This window comes from Cyprinus carpio, chromosome A9 (genome assembly GCF_018340385.1).
Source record: "Cyprinus carpio isolate SPL01 chromosome A9, ASM1834038v1, whole genome shotgun sequence".
NCBI lineage: Eukaryota > Metazoa > Chordata > Actinopteri > Cypriniformes > Cyprinidae > Cyprinus > Cyprinus carpio.
Window position 1 is genome coordinate 17,826,573 of NC_056580.1, and position 20,476 is coordinate 17,847,048.

At 36.8% G+C, this 20,476-nt stretch overlaps 1 protein-coding gene across 1 annotated transcript; it reads right to left on the reverse strand.

Moving 5' to 3' along the window:
* Window positions 1-4,772: 4,772 nt before the first annotated feature.
* On the reverse strand, window positions 4,773-9,105 carry si:ch211-184m13.4 (uncharacterized protein LOC798560 homolog). Its single transcript, XM_042763858.1, has 3 exons — window positions 8,411-9,105; window positions 6,921-8,343; window positions 4,773-6,505 (listed from the first exon to the last, which is right to left on the reverse strand). The coding sequence occupies exon 3, from the start codon at window positions 6,499-6,501 to the stop codon at window positions 5,476-5,478; it is 1,026 nt and encodes a 341-aa protein (XP_042619792.1). The 5' UTR covers window positions 6,502-6,505; window positions 6,921-8,343; window positions 8,411-9,105; the 3' UTR covers window positions 4,773-5,475.
* Window positions 9,106-20,476: the final 11,371 nt, after the last annotated feature.

The window sequence follows — 20,476 nt, forward strand, 5'->3', positions numbered from 1 at the left end:
CAGCTTGTGGAACATTATCTGAATCACATACAGCACACAAGACAATATGAACATTAAAAAGGCAGATGCTATCATTATGTATTGTGAAAAAAAAGATGTTTAAGATGATACATTTATGAACATGGCAGCAGGTCTTGAGTTTCTTACCTGATTTATCATTATCACCATCCAAAATTTTGAAGGACACCTTAGATGTTCTCACAACCTCATCAAAAATAAATCTTGCAGAGTCTTTAAGAACCACATTGTTTCCCTGCGGCAAGTTGAACTTTGCTGAAGCTTAGAGGTAGAAACAAATACAATTCAATTTCATGTTTCAACATACTGAAATGATAATATTTTAATCACTTGGCATTATTTTCAAATGCAAGTAATACATTTAAAAAAAAAAATCTAATACAATAAAATAAGTATTCAGATAAGTAGGATATAATATAATGAAAGATTTTTTAACATTATGTGATCAGAATATTATTTGGGATTAAGTCCATTTATAATACACATTGGGCCTCATTTATGAAATGAATGTACAACAGAAAATTGGTCATATGGTCGTTTCAGCGCAAAACTTGGAAATTATCAATATGGACGTGAGGGTGGGGGTGGGGGTCGATATAGCATAGTATCGCGATATTTTCTGCGGCAGTACTGTATCGATACACGGACGCCAGGTATCGATCTCTTATTATACTATGGTAGAATAATAAAATCAGCAAAAATAAATAAATAAAAAAATTTGGCAGCCGAAAATGTTTCGGCCGAAAGAGAAAAAAGGCTGAAAATAGGCTACATAATAATAATAATAATAATAATACTAATAATAATATATATGGCGCACGCCCTGCCCGGCAGTGTTCAGCGCACATGTGTCACTCTCCTCATCACTGCGCGGTTTGATGCTCCGCTCTGTATTCCGCTCTATGAAGTGCTCGTGAACCGCTCATGCTCACAGGGAAAGCAAAGTCCACTCAAATAATGCGGACAGGATATTTCTATGCAGTATACTTGCTCCTGTTTGCAGCAGCGCTATTGTGATGTAGCATGGTATACAGCTGTACTGGGCAATGCTGGTAAAATGATGCTACCTTCAGTGACGCTCTGCTCATATGCTCTGATAATAATAGCTTTGTAGGACTATACATTATTATTCTTTTTTTCCATTCAGTATAATTTAAAAAGTCTTACAAAATGACTTTATATTATTTAATAAAATAATAAATAATCATTACAAAGCATTTTCGTTTTCAGCCAAGCGTTCCAGAATTTTCAGTTTCTGTTTTGGCCCATAATTTTCATTCTGGTGCATCCCTAGATGTAAGACTACATGTTTAATTTAATTTAATTTTAATTGAACAATTACTTTCAAATGCACCAATTGCTGAAGGGCCTGCACAACTTTTAAGTACAAGTTCAAGTTGCATTGTTTAAAATACCTGTAGTAGCACAGCAGTGCATACCTGTTTACATTTAAGGTGGACTAGAATAGACTATAATACAAATAGTTGAGTTTGCCAGGTGCATACAACATTTATGACAGGAAAGTGTTGGTCAGTTTGTCTGCCTGACAATCACATTTTGCACTTCAGCAATAAAACTGAAGTGAGAAACAAACTGAGAAATGTTTATTTTTAGTTAAAAGAGTTGTTGCCAAAATTTTCCTTTTGGGGACATAATTTGAAATTGGAAAAAGGAAATAAATTGCAATATATTTAAAACTGCAATAATATTGTATCGTGACAAGTATCGTGATAATATCGTATCGTGAGGCCTCTGGTGATTCCCACCCCTACTGACCGCCAAACGAAGCTCATTAGTCGATCATTAACCAGTAAGATTAGAATGTCTTTTTTTTATACAGAGGGATTTAGTTTTATATGGGCGAAAAGCAGCACAAACAAGAACATGAGGAATCAATCGTCGCATCATGCACATGCAGCAACTCTTTGAAAGAAAAACAGAAATTAAGTCTATAAAAGGAATAAAATAAACAGGTACACACAAAATATATAATAGGCTATAATATAATTAACAGATTAACAAAAGGAAAAAAAAAACATTGCAACAAGTAGGCCTATAGGCTACGCTCCTCTTAATGAATTTTATTTATTTTCTTTACATCTTTATTTGATTTAATCCATCTGATCGCACAGGTGTCTCACACACACACATAACATTAGTTTTACCACTACCTGACATTTCAGCCATTCATCAAACTAAAATGCAACCAAACATGATAGTTACACTGTTTATTTTAAAAGGTCCACTGTAAAATAATTGTGCAGTGCCCAAACAAACATTTTTGCGCATGTGAAAGATTTTACTCTGATATTAGAGCATGAGTGAAGTATAAAGCCATGTTTAGGCTACAAAATGAATAACAGTTATGCAAACAAATGTTACAAATATGGCAAAAATGGAAACATTTGGATTCTTGTGGTTTGAGACAGGCTCGTGAGCCCATTGCCATTTCAGTTTTGCTTGACATTTGTATGCCGTTTATAATGAATGCCTCTATAGCCTAACTTTTTTTCATTCTTGTTCTTTTCTGAATACTGTTAAATGTAAAATATTTGTTGTACAGTGTTGTAGAGAACTACATAATAAATACATAATGTTTATATTTACCAGTATTTTAATATATATATTACATATATTAATGTAGCCTAATTGTTTGCAATTACAAGGTTAACAGGTGTTTTTGGAGTAAGATCAGTTTCTCTGTCATGAGATTACTTCCTCTTTTGGACATTAACAATGTCAACACTGTTAATTTTACATCGTCCCTGAAAATTTTACATCATTGATTTAGCTATGTAGAGCTTGGAATAGCCAGGACAATTTTTAATATAACTCCGACTGGATTCGTCTGAAAGAAGAAAGTCACATACACCTAGGATGCTTCGAGGGTAAGTAAAACACAGTCTAATTTGCATTTTTGGGTGAACTAACCCTTTAATTTGACATTCTGGCCTGCATATGATGCCTCCTTCAGGCTATAGATGTGAGCAGCACCAATAAATAAATTATTTTAAATCATATAAAAGTATAACATGCTACTTTATGACATTTTTAAATTGGAACATGCTAATAAATGACTGATATCTTCGTTATTTTGTGCAAATGTGTGTTTTCCTTTCAAGATTAAAGTTTGAATAATTGTTTATACAAACCACATTAAGTTTACTGCTCACATTTTTAGTCAGGACAGACGCTATATTGAACTTTACATGGATAAAAAGGAGACTGAGAGAGAAAGTACGTACTGTAAAGGTATTAGATCACATAGTTTTCAAAACTGAATGGTTTTTACTGGAAAGATATTTTATTATTAAGTTTGACAATAAGCTTAGGACAATCTGTATTTTTAAAGTTCACTAGGAAAGACAATATTTTTGTTTGGATTACCTCCCCAAAATCCTCTCTCAGTAGAAGAGGTTGAGCCATTTATTTCTTACATATGTATGTTGTATGGTGAACTAATATGCCTATTTATTTTTAAAATCCAAAATAAACCACAAATACTGAAAAATTAGGGCAGGAAATGAGTGAAGTGGACCGTAGTTAGTTTGTTTGTTTTTTTTATGAACCAGTTGCCGACAGGTTTGTCTGAAACAGATTATACCACAATAAAAGACTGGCATATTGAAATAAATAAATGTGTAAGACCATTTTTTTCCTTTGCTCTGACCGGGGATTAGGTCATTATGGTGGACATGTGAATGCAGCAAACCACTGTTACTCATTTCACTGATGAAGCGGATGCTTGCATAGACAAAAAACATCTGGTTGAATTAGGGGTCAGAGAAGAATTAGGGTGGAAAATATTAATGTAAAACTAAATTATGTGACTTTATTGATGAAAAAAATAATAATATTCACAAATTTTTGCTACTTTTGTCTGGTTGATATTTTTAATAGATATGAAATAGTTTACATAAATATTCCTGAGATCCAGTTAACTTAATGAGGTACAGAAATTGTATGCATTTGACTTACACTTTTTGTTGCCATGAGTGTCTTGTGCCACATATTTTGGGAAACTAGAGGGTGATAGTGTCTGATGAGGTTGAAAAAATGTCATGTTATTAACCCCATTTAATGCTTTAGCTAGATACTGTGCATTTGTAATCATTGTTAAAATCAGTTTATATCCTTTGAATATATATTCTCTACAAAGACAATTTTACCACCCACATTATCTGCCACCTACATCCTTGTGTTTTGTAGGCTGCTACATGCTTGCCACATTCTCCGCATTTTTTTATAGACACGTAGCTTCATGGAATACACAACAAAGTCTAGAAACCACCTGTAGCAGCTAAAAAAGACACTTCATGTGCTTGTGGTTATGTTGATATCCTGTTCTGAAGCTCAGGTGAAATTAAGCAGGAAAAAGAGCACTGCTGCCATGTGTGTGTTTAACACCCACATGCTCCCATCAAACACATGCTGCCATATGCTTTTTACTCCCTGATGCCCACACAGAAGAGAGTGATGGTGAAGTCATCTCTGTTTCGTAGTAACACTGTTTGAGTTGATATGTTTCAAATGTCAGAGCTACAAAGACTGAATCAAGTGGCATGACATTCTAAGAAACGCTAAGATATGATTCTGGTTATAGATAAATGATTTTTTGTTGCGATGCTCGGAGTCTTGTTGTGCATTCCCAGGGGCTGATGACCAAATGGCAGATTATGTCATCAAAAATATTTTTCTAATTTCTTTCATTGTTGTGTAGGCAGCTGGAGATAAGTGAAATAAAACACAACAGCTTGTAAACGAACCTCTTTAATTGACAACTACGTTAAATTCCCAAATGGAAAATGCTGTTATAGGGGTTGCCCAAAATGTTACACACACATTGTGAGCATCTTTAAAGCAAAACACAGTTTTTACACAGCAGCTTACAGAAATGTCAACAGATATTAACATACACCTACGTTATCATCCATTATTACTCAGAATTTCTTCTAGCCTCCTTGACCTTTATGTGTGTTTCTTAAAATTTTCATTTTAAGTCTGAATTTCAGTTGACGTCAATGGCAGTCCTACGTGGCCAATTAAAAAAAAATTAAAATAAAATAAAAAAAGCCCAACAGCATGTTAATCATTCAAAGAAATATATTACACAAAGAAATTAACATTATTCAGTTTTACATGCATATGAGTGATAAATTCATGTTAGATTCATATTCAAATTCATAATGACCCCCAAAAAAAAAAAAAAAGTTAAATGCCAACAGAATGTCAGTGACCTTGTTATGTCAGATATCTTCACACAAAATGTGGTCAAAAATCCTAAAACAGAATAACAGACTCAAAGACCATCAATGATAAGAAATGGAATGCCATTTGCTCAGAAATATAAGGTATGAAACTCTGAACTCTACAGTTATCCAACCGCATTTTCACACGTGTGCAGACACTTCCTCTGCAGTTTGCACCATCAGATTTTTCATTATATAATTTTGGTCCTCATGTATTACTACTGCTGTTCTCCTGCATGCTCCTGGAGGATGCTGAAATGGAAATGTAGCTCTTAAAAAGACTCATGACTCTCTGCTTGTATGTTTTGATGGCAAAGAAGTAAATAATAGGGTCAAGGCAGCTGTTAAAGTTCATCATGGCAACGGTTACCTGCAGGGACATTTTCAAAGTCTTTAACTCCTCACAAGAGGGCACTTTGTACAGCCTTCTCACTGCAAACTGCATGATGTTAATGTGGTAGGGACTGAAACACACCCCGAAGCTCAGCAGAATGAGCAGGATCATATTTTTGGCCCTGCTGTTGCTGCCAGACCTGTTGGTCACCGGGTTTTCCTTGGCCGTCTTGATGAGCTTGTGGCTGACCTGACTGTAGCAGCACAGGATGAGTCCCATTGGAAAGCAAAACCCGATGATGCAAGCGAACAGAAGACCTATTGCCATCTTGTAGCTATAAAAATTGGAGAACTCCATGCACGTTCGATGACTGGATCTGTATTCCATGGTACTCTTGAAGAGCAGAGGGCACGTCTCAAGAAGAACCACCACCCATACCAGAACGCAGATACCTCGTACGACTTTGGTTTTCCTCAGATTTTGACACCTCTGACGGTGCAGCATGGCCAGGTAGCGATCTACACTGATGCAGGTCATGAAGGCAATGCTAGCATAGGTATTGCTGTAGAAGATCATGGCAGTCAGCCGGCACAAGAAATCTCCAAAAGGCCAGTCGAAGCCTCGGATATAGTAGGTGATCCTGCCGGGAAGAGCCAAGGTGAAGAGGGTGTCGGAGATGGCAAGGTTGATCAGATATATGGTGGTGGAATTCATCTTCTGCTTTTTCTGACAGGTGATGCAGAGGACCAGGCTGTTACCTGCCACGCTGATGACAAAAACCAGGCAATAGAAAATGGGAAAGAGGACCCGAGCAGACTCCTTGTAGATGAAAACATCGCAAGTCTGGTTTGTGTAGCTGTCATTCATTGGCTCTGTCTGTTGTGGAGTTTGATCTGTCATGTTCCTGAGAGCATTTGGGCAAATACAAAACTGTTAACAAGACTGTTTAGGTCAGGGGTGTCAAACTCAATTCCTGGAGCGCCAGAGCCCTGCAGAGTTTTCTTCCAACCCTGCTCCAACACACATACCATAAAGTTTTCAAATAAGCCTGAAGGACTTGATTAGTTGGATCTGGTGTGTTTAATTAGGGCTGAATCTAAACTCTGCAGTGCTCCGGAATTGAGTTTTGACACCCCTGGTTTAGGTGGAAATAAATACCAAAACATTTGCATCTGCTTAAAAATGTTCAATAAAATGAAATATTTATATTTATTGTTGTGGAAACTTTTGGAGCACAATGTTTTATTTGTATATATAATATCATATTGTGATCCAAAAGATTGCACATCAGTAAGTCACAATAATTGTCTGATACTCACAGCAGGTTTGATAGTCTGTCTCTTCTTGAAATGGATAGTGATGTGACAGATGTAGCGAGTGTTTTTGCTGAATTACGTCAAAAGAAACCCACCTCTTAAACCTGATTGGTTAAGCTCAATTGAGGTTAGGTTAGGTCTCCTGTAAATCTCTGTTAGAGTGAAATTAGTCTTTTTTTTCCTATTTAATGTCTTGTTTTATTTGTTCCCTTCAGTTTTAATTACTATAACTTTATCATTATTATTATTCTAACCTATATTTTATAAATACTATTTTCCATTAACACATTCAGAGAAATTCCAGCTAAAATATACTAAATGTTCCAGTGGCCAGGTTGCTGTAGTCTTAATGTCAATCTATTTACTCATCTTTTCATTATTAACAGTCAAAGAAACATGCTACAACACCTGCGATAATAGCTTTTTCTGGTTATTAAAGCTCACATGCAACCACAAACTCCAACTTCTGCAGCACTGACCCAGATAACATGCCAACAAGTATGCTGAGGTACTTTTGCCGGGCTTAACAACATCCCAGTTTAAAACCACTAGGATAAATGTTACATCCAAGGCATGGGAAGCACACACATTGGCAACTGCTTTAGATGGACCAACAGAAGTCACTTTAAGCATCAAGTTTAACTGAAAACAAATCATGCATGGTTGTGCAACTTTAATTTAGTATGAAAACACAGGTAGTCTGCAGTACCAAGTGAGCAAGCTGCTGATAACATCTGTGGTTTATAACCGCACTATACCTCATCCTCATGTTCGATATATGGCAGCAGTTTCCCAATCACTTTGTGTTCTGTTGAAGAAAGTGGTAAAAAAAACAACAAAAAGTGCTGCTATTCATTTCACAATACTAAAAAACGTGAAGGAATGTGCGAGAGATGTTCACTTAAAGATATCCCAGTGGTCTTTATCTTGCACAGAGTCTGGCACTATATGCGCTTTTACATAATCTTTGAACATAACAGCAACGGCTGTGCAACTTGCTACAGATTACATTTACACATTTGCATTAGCTGTTATAGATATTCATAAGACTGTAGTTTTGTTATTACTTTACAACAAGGTTCAGTTGGTTAAAATTGTCAATGCATTCGGTATTGTCACAGACACCAGGCTCTTCCACATGTCAGCCATCACAATCACCCGACTTCTGAGGACACACACCTGACAGTAATCACCAACCAACACCACATCCTGCACTATAAGAGCACACAGTTCACTCAGTCACATTGTCTGGTCTTCCTTGCAGAATGAATTCTCATCTCTACGGTCTCACTTACCTGCTTCATGTCCCTAGTTCTCCTTTGTCTCTCCTGTGTCTTCTCAACCAATTTACCCCAAACAGTTCATTGGAGCCAGCTCCTGGAAAATTCCTTCATCAACCCATTCACTATCTGTGTGCTCCGTCATCCTGGTACAGAGACTATTATCATTTGTTTCTACATTCCCTGCATCAAAGACTGTTTACCATTACTCACCTGCCATTGTTGCTCATTGAAATCTGCACAATAAACCTGCCTGTTTGGTTTTAACTTGTCTGTGTACAGAGTCTGACTTCCTGTTACAGGTATCACAAGCTAATAATGATCAATACTCTTCTGATATTTATTAATCTTGTTCAATCATAGGCATGATGGAGCAGGAGTTTTCTGTAACCTTAATCTTCAACTACGCATGTCTTCTATTCATCTTATTAAACTGGTTAAACAACTGACATGCACAAAGGCTGCGCCTGGTAGCCATGGTATTTGGCGTGGCATTTTCACATCCATTAATAATTACTGCCATCTATGTCTTGGGTGCTGGACCCCTGCAAGGATGATTGAGACCATTCCCCTGCTAACTGCATAAAATGTGAAATAATACCCAAATACAAATGTGGAGGATTACAGGTCACATTTTATGTAGTATTTTGAGCAAAGTCCCCCTGAGCAAAGGTGTTTTTTTTAATTTTATTTTTATTTTTTTATGAATAATATAGTGAATGAAACAATTAACTGCTTTCAGTATTTTCTGTAAAATATTTGCATTTGAAGTCTTTTTTTTTTCTCCTTCGCCTCCTCTCGACGATGAGGCTGCACATAAAATGCATAATTTCCTCCGACTCAGTTTCATCCTGACTTCCTTCCCCTTTCTGAACAAACAGAAAAAGGTCAGATTTCTAAGAATTGACTTTCACGTGTCTTATGAGGAGACATCATTTTCTGTGTCCCAAAACCTTTACTGTCACTTGCCAGTGCCATCAATGCAAACTACTGCATATTACATGGGAAACTATCCTTTGTGAGCTTCACCCTAAATTTCCTACATTCACTGGGCAAGATTCCAATGTGGTAAAATCACTGTCAAACTATGTTACATGTACTTTGCAGTCAGACTAACCAATATCATGTCACGTCAACACTTGACACTAGTCTGACTGGGTGCATTTAAAAATAATAAAAAAAAAAAAAAAAAAAAAAAAAAAAAAATATATATATATATATATATATATATATATATATATATATATATGCTTTAAATTCTTTATATGCTTAATCAGATAATGTGTTTGTACATCAGTCTGGTCCAGCAGACATGTAATTAGACAATTGTCCTTGGAGTTGTGCACATGTTCTGAAAGGAAGTGGTAAAGTGCCAACGTGATATTCAAATATTTGATTGCACATTAAAGGTGCTGTATGTAAGATTTTGACTCTACTAAAGCTTAAAAATACCATATGTTTACAGATATTTAAGAAACATGCTAAGTTAACATACTTGTTTATCTAAAAAACAATGCTACAGTCAGTTCTTCTCCTTTGAAAATATGCGTTCTGGGCCGGAATGTCGGTCTGTTTTGGTTTGTGAAATCCGCTCACCGCTGGTTTACCCAATTGTATTTTGGCACTCCGGGTTGCCAGTTGGCGGAAAACACAACGTATTTCATGTCATTCATCGTCAAGTGCGCTTGTTCTTGTTGGTGTCCTCAATCTGGCAACCTGCATGTGCTTCAAGTCTGAGGAGGAGGGGCCAGGTGAAAAAAACCCCTCTCCAATATTTTGAATTTGGACTGCAATACCTAGTTCAACCACTTGGTGTCAATCATACATGCAGCACCTTTAAGTTATGTATAAAAATACACTTGACAAAATTGTGCAACATAGTTAGGGGGACAAAAAAAAAATCATTTTGTCAACAGGAAGTGTGTGATTATACTAAAGAGTGAAAGCTAGTAGTAAGCTATTATCTGAGAGGCTGTCCACACGAGAACTGGTGTTGTAACCTGTATGAATTGTATAATAACTGTAAGTGACTGGTGACGAATGAGGGACCTTTCACTGCTCTCGAAAACCATTTACTTTAATTACAGTGTAAAAACCAGCTGTAACTTAATTTCCTCACCCTCATGTCATTCCAAGCCCATAAGACTTTTGTTTATTTTCGGAACATAAATGAAGACATTAATGTTTATTTGGAAATAAAAGCCAAAATTAAAGCTGTTTATAAAATAAACCAATCATGTCTTTATGATAAATAATAAATTAATAATGACCACAAAAAAAAAAAAAAAAATGCCAACAGAATGTCAGTGACCTTATGTTTTATATCTTAAATTCACACAAAATGTGGTCAAAAATCATAAAACAAAAAAACAGACTCAAAGACCATCTATGATAAGAAATGGAATGCCATTTGCTCAGAAATATAAGGTATGAAACTCTGCACTCTACAGCTATCCAACCGCATTTTCACACGTGTGCAGACATTTCCTCTGCAGTTTGCACCATCAGATTTTTCATTGTATATTTTTTTCCATCATGTACAGTCATAGCCAAAAGTTTTGGCAGTGACAAATTTTGTTTTGCAAAGTTTGCAGCTTAAGCTGTTGTGGTGTTCTTTGTTTTTAGATGATTGTGTAGAGTGGTCAGATGCATTTTAAATAATTGCTAAAAGCTTCATTGGCCAAAAATGAACTTTTCACAAAAAAAAAAAAAAAAAAAAAAAACAAATTTCACTGTTTTTTGATCCTGACACAAAATGACCAGCTAATTGACTAATCATATCAGCAGCATATGTGAAAGCGTGAATGAGTACTAGTCAGGTTAATCACTATCATACTAATTAGATTGTAAGAGCAGACTGATTGCTATAAATGGTGGGAAGAAGGGCTTCCAATTATTGTGTTCTTGTTAGCAATGGTTACCTCCAAAGAAACATGTGCAGCCATCATCGCTTTGCATCAAAATGGCCTCACATGCAAGGAAATTGCTTCAAAGAATATTGTACCTGAAAGAACCATTGCAAATATTGACTTAATATGCAGAGACAGCTATAATTTGTCTCTGCATACTGAAGCCGTTAGTAGGCAGATTTCACCTGAAAAGAGTGAACGCTGTGGTTTTGTGGCACATTGTTTGTGTCGGCGGCCTGACATTTGCTAATGGTATGAATTTTGATTAAGACTACCTATTTATTTGAAAAATGTTCTGGGAAACATTTGTAAACAAAAGGCCACAAAAATAATATAGCAACCTTAATATACTGTGAAATAAAGCAATATTTCTTTTTAATAATAATAATTAAAAAAATATTTATGTGACCACTAGAGGGAACCAAACTAACACTAGTAGTTTACTTCACATTAGCAGAACTGCATCTCATTTAATAACTGCATGTTTAGCAACCTTTGGCTCCCTAAACTGTAACGCAAACATTGGGTTTTCCTAGTGTTACGTTGCCGAATAGGAATTAGCTGATATGCATGAAGATTCTCAAATTCAGGTTAACAGGATCTATCAGTAAAATTTTAATGAGGCACAGCAGAATTTTACTGGTTTACACTATAGAAAAACTGGTGAAAGTCCAAAATGTCTACACATAAATAAATAGTATTTGAAGAAAAATGCGTTGAAAATCATGAGATGAATACTGAATCATGTCAGCAGTCTAATACAAGCTTAGAGTGGGTCGTCTCATGGGGGCTGGCATGTTGAGATCACATGACGAGCCGAATTCAACTGGTTTTACCTTAGTAAACCCCCTGTTATTGGACATTTTTACTACACAGCTTTAAGGTAACTAATCTGACCTTCTAATGTAATGTTATCCACACATATAGCCCGATGTGACCCATTTAGATTTGAGTCTCAGCCGGCCTGGGGTAATTATGATATATCTCTATCTCTCTCTCATGCAACTGTTCTTTTGATCTTCGACTGAATTCATCCAGGCTGAATGATAATTATATGCTGAAATATCACTTTTTAGAGGCTCTCTGGGTGTGTGAAGAAGAAAAGAACGACTCTGGCAGGCTTTGAAGCTGCCCTGCCCCTTTTAGAGCCGTCATCTCTCCCGCCAGCCCTTTGTTGGTGGCGATGCTGGTTCTTTGTCAGTGGTCTCATGTGGCTTGTGTCCATTCCCATCATCACCAATTACACGTGGCTTTCTCGGACACACATCTCTGGCGGTGTCACTCATTTACACTTGCATGAAGACGCCCTGCGTACCTTTAGCTGCTTGTCAAATTTAGCACTTTGTTTCCCTCAGAGTGGGGAATCCACTCTGAGTGAATTTTAGAAAGGACACAAATGTGTAGCGAACACGTACACAAATTTGGTGCAAGGTGGTAAAAGTGCTCTGTGTATGTTTGCGAGTTTGAGTGCAGATAAGCAGTGGGCCCTGCGTCTCTGTGTTTCAGACTGACAGTGTCTGTCAGGCCTGGCTCTGGGCTGTGTGTAGAGTAAAGGCAGGTCTGTGCTTCTCAATTGCACTCAGCGGGGGACAAGTGCTCGGCTCTCAGGGACGCCACAGCCAGCTGGCTTCACATAGATGAGCCGTGCCCCGACTGTCTGCCCTGCAGTGTGTGTGTGTGTGTGAGTGTGTGTGTGTGAGAGAGAGAGAGCATCTTCCCTATTTATGTGAAAAAAGTGTTTGATTCTTCGACTGCGTGTAGTAGTTTTCTAAATCTTTTATAGGAACTACAAATGTAACAAGAGTGGATTTATTTTGGAGAGATCCTGAAGCAATTTGCTTTGGTTTTGGTTGGTGGTTTCACAAAGTGTTGGTGGTTTCACAGCACATTCCATGAATATGATACACTTTGGTATGCTGCAACTTTTATTTAAAGCATTGGAATGACAAATTACATGTTTTGGGTTATGAGAACTATTAGTTATGTTTTACTTTCTTGTGTATATTTAACAGTTAGGATCATACAGCCTACAGCAGTATAATAATGTGACATCTATTGAGTTGGTATTCAGTTCATTGTAGTAAAAATAATTTAGACTGAAAACGGGTCCCTTTGATTTCTTTATATGTTTACCCTTTTAACCATCTTAACATTAACAATTGGGTAATTGTGCTGCAATTGTGGTTATTTAAATATACAATGTGAAAACAACTACAATGACTAGATAAACAACAGACAATATTTTGTGGTAGCCTAACCAACATCAAACAAATATGTATTCATAAGTTCACTTATAGTTTACTGCATCCCAAAATTTGGTCGCAAGGTCCCAAACTAACTAGCCCTTACTGAGTGACAGCTTCATTTAGGCAGCATTTGCATCCCTGTTACATTCTGACAGTTTTTTTTTTGTTTTTTTTTTTATCTTTTTTTATGTTTAACATTTTTCTGTTTAATTTGTGTGTTTATAAAAAAATATTTTTTAAAGAGCTGCTGGTCCTATTTTGTACTCATGGGAAAGTGCCTCACACCCACAGCATGAACATGTTGCAAATTCAAACATCTGCATCATTAAATCCTAATATTCAAATTCCAAACCGATTAATGTTGAATTGAGCAGTGAAGTCATTTGCTTTTAATCTGATGTTTGAACTACAACTCGGAGTGATTTCTTTGATTAGAATCTATGATGTAGTGTGAATTATTATTATTATCTTTTTTTTTTTTGTATGTATCTTCAACATAAATTTAAGTCACTCAAGACTTTCCTCCATTTAGTCACATTTACAGGTAATTCTTTAATTTTTTTTTTTTTTAAATAGGCCTACTTAACTTAGGCGTTTTGCCAAATTACCTTGTATCCTTTTTTTGTTTTGTTTTGTTTTGTTTTTTGATAGATTTATGTCAGTGGAATTTTTTGTTCCTTTTTCCATTGCTTTTGAATGTCCCTTTTTTCCCCCAAGTTGGTTTAGTTATCTAATCTATGCTCATTTTATAAGTTATAAAACCAAAAACTGATCTCTAATTCTGCTTATCTGCCTGATAAAAAGACTAGTTTATGAGTAGAGTAGTTTATGATTACTAGCAGTGTCCGATTTGTTTTTTATTTAATGAATATAAAATGAATATATGGGGAATCAATATTGATGCAGTTCTGTGTTTGAAGATGTTGCCTTTGTACTTGACCTGTATGGTATAGCCTATTTTCAGGTCATGTGAGGCAAAGCCCATATTTTGGATGTCAATTTGGCTGTTTTCATATTGTTTTATTCACAGAGAGTGGACTAATTATTCCAGTGGGGCTGCGCTGTGGCTAACGGAGTGACAGTTGGCGTTATCGGAGTGATCAGTCCGCTTCTAAGCCTCTGCTTTAGCCATTTGACATATATTAACAGTAATTGCTGCCACAGCCACAGTGATGTTTTGTAAACCTTGTGCCATTTTCCAGGAGGATGGTCAGCAGGAATGCAGGGTGGAGGCTGGTGCATAAAGATGTCTTCTAAACCACAAACACATAAACATACTTTTCATCATGAATCTCTACTAAGAAAACTTGTCCTCTTGCCTAAAGTTTGGTCAAACACAAAAACAAACACCTAATCTCAAGGTGGATCTGTGTTTTAAATCTGCAACCTGTCAAAAATGGTATTTTTAATCCCACCAGTAATTACTGATTTTGCTTTCCAAGAGAGCAGTATTCAATTGTATAATCCTGGATTTATCTATTCCAGTGGTTTCTCAACTGGTGGGTCGTGACCCAAAAATGGGTTATATGTCTGTTCTGACTGTCATAGACAATAATGCTAAATGCACAACATAAAATGCAACCATATAGTTGTGAATAGCTAGGACAGCAAAATGAATACAGGAGAAAATACCTCCCAAAGTTGTTATTTTTTATTTAGGTCAAAATTTTTAGGTTGTGTATTCAATTATCCAATTAAATTCTCAACTTGCGTCACATGCACTCAATGAACAAAACACAATTAAGGCAAAAGAAAATTCAATCCAGACTAGATTAAATACAGGCTGATTTTTCAAAGGCATTCTAAGTTATGTTAATTATGTTGGTTTTAGAATTAATACATTTACAATAAACAATTTTGGTGCTGTGTTGGGTCACCACTTGCTGTCAAAGTTACAATTTTATTCTACACTGATTGTGTGCATTTTTTTTTTTTTTTTTTTAAAGGCCATTGAATATTTTCAACTAAACAAAATCTGAGTCAGCATTTCTCACCCTCATACAGTGCACACTAGGTCAACATTAGCTACTCTGAACAGATGTGACTGGGCCTCTAAAGGTTTGCATGCAAATGCTCTCCCCTTTTGTTTGTGTGTTTATTTTTTGTGAAATGCACGCAATGTACTCTGAGGTTATTTAATAGTGAAGAGAGGAGTTCCGTGGACTCCAGCAGGTTCTGCAGCTGCCAGATTGTACAAGCGTACACAGTGGAGAGATGTGTGGTGACAGCACGCCACTCATTAAACCAAATCAGCATCAGGGGGGTGACAACTGGACGACTCGAGCCTCACCCGGTCACTCGGCCACTCTTTGTGGTCTCCTTGTTGGTATCAGGTCAACAGCGGGCATGGGTTGTACTCTCCAGGCTGTGCTAGTGATATCTATTTCAATCCACTTCGCCACCTGACACGCAGAATTCCATGTCTGCCAGGGCGCTTTCAACACGGTCTTGTGTCGCAGCATCTCCCCCATCTAGATCGCTTTGCCTCCAACGGGCTCGCCCCGAGCCATAGCGAGTCTCATTTATGGAAGCTCAGACAAAAAGGTAACAGATGTGTGTTGATCTATTCATAGGGTGGTTTATATAATTCTCTCTGTCTCGGGAAGTAATGTGTAATCCCTGTTAGGCTTTGTGGGCCTTTACAATTTAATTGAAATGTTTCAGTTAGTTGATGTAGTCGTAAAAGAATGCAAATACTTTTGTTGTACCTTCTGTGTGTGTGTGGACGTGCTGAATGAATTCAGTAAAACAAAGTATAGGCTTATACAGTATATAGGCTTGTGTGCTAATCAGACGTGAAGCCATAAAGAGACAACCAATAAATGCTCTTATATAAATCTGTGTTTTTGTCCTAATTTTCCATGAGGCTCTGGCCATTGTAGGATCCTATTAGTCCAAAAGTTTGCTCCAAAAAACCTTTATAGGGCTTGTCCTAATACCCACAGTTGTGGTCTTTTCACTTGTCCACTTGCCTACTTACTTCCTGTGTTTGGCCCAAGTGTTCAAGAGGGCATGAAGACCTCAATAGTATGAAGAACTTTTGATTACATGACGGGACACACTTACAACCAAGTGTTGTTAAAATGCAAGCTTTATTTACACATTTTGATTATCAATTATTTTCAAACCAAGTGATAAAAAGATTGCAAACATTTTACAAAATAGCCTACACATACTTTTCTCTGCAGTAAATAAAATGTGCAACAATTTACATTTTGCTTTCAAATTATGTGTAATATCTCATTAATTAAATGTACACTTGAAAGTCCTTAAATCCTCAAATTTCGGGGTACATGATTTTCTACAAATAATAAGATACTTTTAGCCTCAAATACAGATCCAAAGCAGTATTAGAGATAAATTTAGTCTAAATTTAGGGCACTGAGCATTGTTTTTTTTTTTTTTTTTTACTGTTACACTTACTGTTGAGTGCACACACTCTCAAGTGTCCAAGACTGCAAGTGTGGGCATTGGGACAGGCCCATATTAAACTTCATATTTGTTCTGATTGGCTGTGGTTTTGTTGCGTAATTTTTTTGTTTTCAGTTTGGACTTGAGAAAAATAGCAACAGCTTCATTGTCATTCCTCTTGACGAAAGCCCTTTCAAGTAACATCTGAGGATTAACCACATGGTGTTGTGTTTTATATTATAAACAGACTTTGAAATGTAACATTTTCTATATGCTGATACTGGGATGAAACTAAACCAGTAGCTCTTGTTAAAATAAGCAGTGGTATTTTTTGTAAAATTGTGAATATTTTGTAAGCCTTTTGTTGTTTGTTTTCCTGTTCCTGTGTTTGCAATAACATACCACTACTATACTCCTCATATTATTTCTGAAATATGAATGTTTGTACTGTGTGCACTGTGCAGAATTCAAATTTTATGCATGCATGAGAAATGTGTGTGAATACATACGCAGTATGCAGTGTACAGAAACACTGTATTTCACAATACAGTGCTCAACTTAACCTTCCATTTCACTGTAACAAATTAACTTTAAAATAATTCCTGGCTAAATCTGCTTCTTTACTTCTGTCTCTTAAAAACATAGCCATTATATGTGTACTGTGCAGTTAACTGTATTGTACTATTGTATTCCTAGCCTCTCTTTGTCAGTGGACTCTAGTACTCACCTTCTTGCAGTGTGTGGACACTCAGTGGCATTGATTGGAAGGAGAGAAAATGGGAAGAAAATAAATGGTGCCAGATTAAATCCCATCTGCTAAGCTGCTAAAATTTTCTGAAGGGCAAATAGTAAGTGTTGGTGTACATTTTTAACGCCTTGTCAAACTTCTGCCTCCTAAACAGCCCTCAGTGGTGAAAAATGGAAAACAAATGTTCTACTGACAGCTTTTCTATGCCCAGGGTGGGAAGATATTTATATTAAAAAGGTGCGAACATAAAGAGCTTTATAGACAAGCAAGTCGGTGCTTAGGGTGAATTGAGGGCCTCAAGCAAATTTGGTACCTTAAGCACTTTTAAGTGTTAATTATGTTATTTTATTAGCTGATGGATGGACACAATGAAAATACACTGGGATAGTGTGAATTGGTCTTTGTTTGGCTTGAGGAAAAAGAAAAGCTTCAGTAACATTTTGGCCAGCTGAACGCAGTGGTGTAAAGCGGTTTATCCTCTAGGTGAGGCAATAACAAAAAGTCAGTTTAATATATACTTATTTAAATTATATTGTAGCGTTAGGCTTAATTTTTTAAAGCACTTAAAACTGCATGAATACATAAATACATGAAATAAACTAGATTTGAACCCATCCATCATACAAAGCTTGTACAACCATCTTCCCCTCATATGTGACAATATATGCTCATAATATTTTTTTTTTTTTTTTTTTTTTTTTTTTTTTTTTTTTACCAATTTGGCCTTTCCAACTTTTCTTTCTTACATGGCTGCCAAGCTAATATTAACAGGCCAATAAGCATCTGAGCTTCTGTTTTTCCTGTCTTTACATAGTTTCTTTGGTTTGAAATAGTCACTAGCTTGGTTTTTTTTTATTTTTTTTTATTGCCTTTACTGAAAAAAAAAGCTATAATGAAAAAAGGTTAAAAATCTGATGCATTAAATAATGCATTAAAATAAATCCATTAAATAAATATATTTATAATATAATTTTTATTTGTATCTTTCTGCCACTGTTTACTGTTTCACTTCATTTCTTATTTTTTTTTTTTACATTGACTACATACCATTTTGTACTAAAGTTTCAGCTAAATATTCTAAATTTTTGAGCTGCAGATATGATGTTGCGTCAATTCAAAGAATACGTATGGAGCAGAATAAGCCCTAAATGACGCCTACAATAATTAGACCAAATTTGTCACATGACCTGCTTTTACGTGTCCAGTGAGTGGAGTAAAAGCTATTTTCACCTTTCCCCTCATCACTGGTGTGGGCCAATGTACTTGAGGGCCAATGTATTCATGCTTACCCATGGCTTGGCAGTGAGGCATGTTTCCTCGCCCCAATAATATATTAATAATCAGATACTGCCACTGCATGTCTTGCTGTCGCTGTTTGCTTGTTTTTATAGTTCACGGGTCAGTGGAGTGGCATTTGGTGCATGTCCCCTGTGCAAGTCATGTCTGTACTAACTAGCTAGTTGTGACCACTATGAGGCCATGCCAGTGATGAGCTGCTTTCATAATGTTGACTATGTAAGTGACAGGCATGATAGGGAATGCTTATGCAAAACTGTGTATGAATAATGGATGAACTCATATCAATTCATAGATCACATGACCACGGCATAAGCAAACATATTGTCCTTGTCTATTTGATGAGAGTGGAAGGTCACCAGAGGAACAGAGAAAAGAGAGAGAGAGAGAAACGACACATGAGAAAAGTGAGTTTATCTAAAGGGGAGGTCGAGAGAAATAAATAGTTTCTTAAAATATGCAATAAAATGAATGAACATTACAAATGCAGCACATGCTTGTTCACTTCAAACACGGCAGGTGCAGAACTAACCATTTTCTCACTGGTTCTTTTATTTTCTGTCTGTTTGAAATGGGCCTGAAACTGCTCATTAATTTAGTTAAATGAGGTGAGAGAGTTGTTTTCAAGGTGGACGGGGGTTGGGCAATCTTGAAAGCATTTCCTGTGATTTTGCTAATGTGCAGACCAGGTCCACCAAACCTGACTGCAAGCAGCTACTGGGTCAACGACCACAATCTCGCTCAAAGTCTTTACTCCATTTACTTTGGGCCTCCAGGAGCTAATGTTTTGTGACATTGCCAGTTATGCTCAAATCACTGAAGTTCAAACAGTATGCCTGGATAGATTTGGTGCAATAGCTGATATTTATTAGTATGCATAAACCTTAAAATATGAATATATCGATTTTAAGCTACCATTATGCCCTTAAAGAGCAGATTGACCAGTATCTCCGGCACAGATCAATATCCTCGTCTTTATGCTAGAAAAGCTCACAAGATACCTTCACAAGCATTTGTCTGTTAAAAGCACATATCTGAATTGTTGCTTAACCCAACCAGTGACCCTGCCACTTGCAATCTCCCCCCCTCTGCCCAGATTCACCAACGCACAATCCCCCTCGGAGGCAGGCGATATAGGGTGTGTCAAAAAGGGCCACTAGAACCAAACAAGAAACCTGTGATTCACAAATCTGAAGGCTCGCTCCGTGGCTGCTTACTCATCTGTTAAAAACAGAGTGATCTGGAAAGTTTGTATGGGAGGCCTTTTGACAGAGCCCTGCTGCTCTGTCAGTGCAGCACATGCTCTAGGCACTGGCATCCCCTATTGCCTTCCAGGTCATTGGGTAGCCGCAGAGGGGGGTCTGCCTCAAGCCCCTTGACAAGCCTCTGATTCGCAGCTGGGTCCGTAACAAGGTATCATGGTAAATGAGTCGGTAAAATATCACTGAACTGAGGAGCGTGACAAAATGCCATGATATCATTTGTAATACTTAATATGGGTTGCGGAAGAAGGTGGTTCAGCAGCAACAGAGCTCATCCTCTACTGGCACCACCAAAACTGAGATTACTACTAATGCGAGAAAGCAATGAATAAATAGTCTCGGCATTGTGATTTTATGGGTTGTAGGTGTTGTGACCGTGACATGGGTTGTTTGTGACATGTTGCCCT